This window comes from Triticum dicoccoides, chromosome 5A, assembly GCF_002162155.2.
Source record: "Triticum dicoccoides isolate Atlit2015 ecotype Zavitan chromosome 5A, WEW_v2.0, whole genome shotgun sequence".
In the NCBI taxonomy this organism is placed as follows: Eukaryota; Viridiplantae; Streptophyta; class Magnoliopsida; order Poales; family Poaceae; genus Triticum; species Triticum dicoccoides.
Genome location: NC_041388.1, coordinates 565116220 through 565119510, shown reverse-complemented (window position 1 = coordinate 565119510; position 3291 = coordinate 565116220). Strand labels below are relative to the sequence as shown.

The window sequence follows — 3291 nt, the reverse complement described above, 5'->3', positions numbered from 1 at the left end:
GCGTGAGGTGTAATACTCCCTCCATTTCATTTTAGTTTGCATATAAGATTTGGTCAAAGTCAAACTTTGTAAAGTTTGACTAGCTAAGTATAAAAACAATTTAACATTCATACTATGAAATCAATACTATTAGATGCATGATGAAATTAATTTTCATAACATATAACTTTAGTATTGTAGATGTTAATATATTTTTTAAAGTTAGTCAAACTTTGTGAAGTTTGACTCTGATCAAATCTTATATGTTTTGGACCGAACACCCCCTTGTCTTCTAACCACCCCTAAAAAAAACCTTGTCTTCTAACCACCCCTAAAAAAAACCTTGTCTTCTAACCTATCTCAGCCCGAACCGGCCGATGGCGGCGCGCCGCTCCGCCACGCCCGGCCGCCGCAGCTGCTTCCCCTCAACCGCCGCCCGTCCTCACGCCCAGTAGCCCCAGCTCGGTCTCCGCTCCCCCGCGCCGCCTCTCTCCTGTGCACGTCCGCTCGCCACCTGCTTGACCCGCTCATTCCCCACCCCCGCCCCCTTCCTCTGCCGGAAGGACGACGCCCTCTTTTGCTGGATGTCGATGAGGAGTTGCTATTCTTCTTCTCCTTTCCTCCGTGGGATCTCTAGAGCGGCGTGGAGGCACGCGGTGGCCGGCACTCCGAGTCTGAGCGGCAGCCACAATCTGTGCCACTTGCCCCTCCGGCCTCGCGTGCCGCCCATCGCCCTCGGCCTTGCTGGACGCTTCTTCTCTTCCTCCTCATCCAAATCCAAGCGCTCCACCAAGAAATCTGCCGCAAAGAAGGACACGCCGACGGGCTCTGCCGGCGGCGGCCAGTTCTATGTCGTCCGCAAGGGGGATGTCATCGGCATCTACAAGGACCTCGCCGACTGCCAAGCTCAAGTCAGCAATTCGGTCTGCGATCCTTCAGCGACCGTGTACAAAGGCTGCTCTCTGCGTAAAGAAACCGAGGAGTATCTCGCAAAGCGTGGGCTAAAGAATGCTCTGTATTCGATCAACGCAGCAGATGCAAGAGATGAGTTGTTTGATGCTCTGGCTCCCTGCCCTTTCCAGCAGCCTGATGGAATTGCATCCTCTGCTTTGGAAACCGGACCATCAAAGAAGCATCCCAAAGTCGCTGAACAGGAGCCGTTACCTGATAGTCATCTGTCCTGCATTCTCGAGTTTGATGGTGCTTGCAAAGGAAACCCTGGGAAATCAGGTGCCGGCGTGATAATCAGGCGACCGGACGGATCCGTGATCGCTCACCTACGCGAGGGTTTGGGTATTGCAACATGTAATGCCGCTGAATATCACGCATTGCTCCTGGGGTTGAGGTATGCTGCTAACAAGGGATTCAAGTACGTTCGTGCTCAAGGCGATTCTAAGCTTGTCTGTAACCAGGTCCAGGATCTCTGGCGTGTTAGGAATGATAATATGGCTGACTTGTGCAAGAAAGCTAAGGAGCTCAAGGGAAAGTTTCTTCAGTTTCAGATCAACCATGCTTTGAGGAAATTTAATGCAGATGCTGATGCCCAAGCTAACTTTGCTGTTGAACTTCCTGTTGGTGAAGTTCAAGAGCAGACAAACTTCCCATGCTAGCTAGTGGTTGTGCGTTGTGCTTCTGGGCAGTTCGCGTCCTGCTCCACCTTTTTTTGCTGCCACTGAAGCTATGTGACATCTGCTCATTTCACATTGACAGAAACAAGAATTCAAAGTCGAGCAGTTGGTGCGTAATTTGCGGTTGATCCGTGTGGTTGCGAGCTGGAGTCGAGATATTCGGATAAGAAGTGTAAGCTGAGGAAATTGTGCCTAGATTTTTGGATGAGCTTGAGTAGAAGCTTGGCACTAGTATTTAACTTGCTGGTATTATGGAGACTACATACAACGTTTGATACTATTTGGTACTCCCTCTGTAAACTAATGTAAGACATTTTTGCAGTTTACATTGAACTGTAAAAAAACGTCTTATATAGTATACAGAGGTAGTAGCATAGTTAATTTATATTGCCTCGGCAAAGGGAAATATGCTACTGCTGCAATTTATCCGTCTTGCAACGTTGTTCAGAGTCGCAATACTACACTTTCAAAATACTAATGCAATCTCTAAGAGCGCCTTTATTCAAAAGAATTTTAGGATTTTTGAGAATTTGAGTTCTTAGTAATTTTCTAAAAGAAAGTGATCGTTTGATTCACATGATTGAAATCCTTACGAATTATTATTTACCGATTCAATTGCACTCTGTTTTGGAGCAAAATTACCATCAACTCAAACCATTGTTATAATCCATTTGTTTCTTTCTATGCTTTCAGAACTTTTCAATCCAATAATCTGTATTTTTTATCTTATAAGATTCAAGAGGATTTGGCACTCTAATTATACAGTTTTCCAATTTACACGTTTGAGAATTTTGTGAATGGCCTCTTTAGGTAGGCCGAGGTCATGGTTACGAAGGAACCAAGTTAAAAAGCAGTCTATGAGGAAAAACCTAGGCGACTCGTGTGTGTGTGTGTGTGTGTGTGTGTGTGTGTGTGTGTGTGTGTGTGTGGCATCGAGTGATGAACACAATCATATGTTATTAACTATGAAAAATGTTGAACAAATCAGCTTACATAGATGAGAAAAAAATTGAGGCGTGATTGTTACCAAGTTATAGCCAAATAACATAGTTGAGCCCACCAAGTGCAAGGGTTTATAGGAAGTAACAAGATTTTGCTTCAGTGAGAAATCAAGATATCAATTCATGTAACTACAAATTTCCTAAACCAATAATAAGTTCCGCAACAAAAAGAAAACTTCACTTGTGCCTCCAACAACACTAAGAAGGGTGTCAAGCTTACTGGCCCACGTGCGAGTTAGGGTGGTGCGGGGTGTGGCGGCGCACACCGGCGAGGAGCACGAGAGGGTGCGTGAGGATCTAGTGGGGGTGTCGGGGGTGCCATGACACCCCCTCCAAAATTGTAAAATAAAATTTACTGTGTAGTTAACACTAAATATCGATAAAGTTTTTGTTATTTAAGAGTATTTGTTGAGATTATGATGATGTGTAGTGTAAACTTTGAACTGTTGCACTCCAAGCCTGCTATTCTAGGTTTGCCACTGCGAGAGGGGATGAGAAGCGGCGGTAGCGAAGAGGGTGAGACGGCGGGGGGTTGAGCTTCCAAGTGTTGTGACTTGGGAGCCCAAGGGTGGTGTCGTGCCCCTCTTTCTGGCCGCCTGTTGCGCTCAGAGGGGTGGGCGAGTGGCAGTAACCTGCGAGGAGAAAGAGAGCCAGTGTCGATGTCCTGCTGTGATCATGGGGCA

At 46.2% G+C, this 3291-nt stretch overlaps 1 protein-coding gene across 1 annotated transcript; it reads left to right on the top strand.

Annotated features, from left to right (window-relative positions):
- Positions 1-330: 330 nt before the first annotated feature.
- Positions 331-1893, top strand: LOC119297892. Its single transcript, XM_037575501.1, has one exon. It carries the CDS (start codon positions 564-566, stop codon positions 1587-1589), a length of 1026 nt encoding a protein of 341 aa, XP_037431398.1. The 5' UTR covers positions 331-563; the 3' UTR covers positions 1590-1893.
- The last annotated feature ends 1398 nt before the right edge of the window (positions 1894-3291 follow it).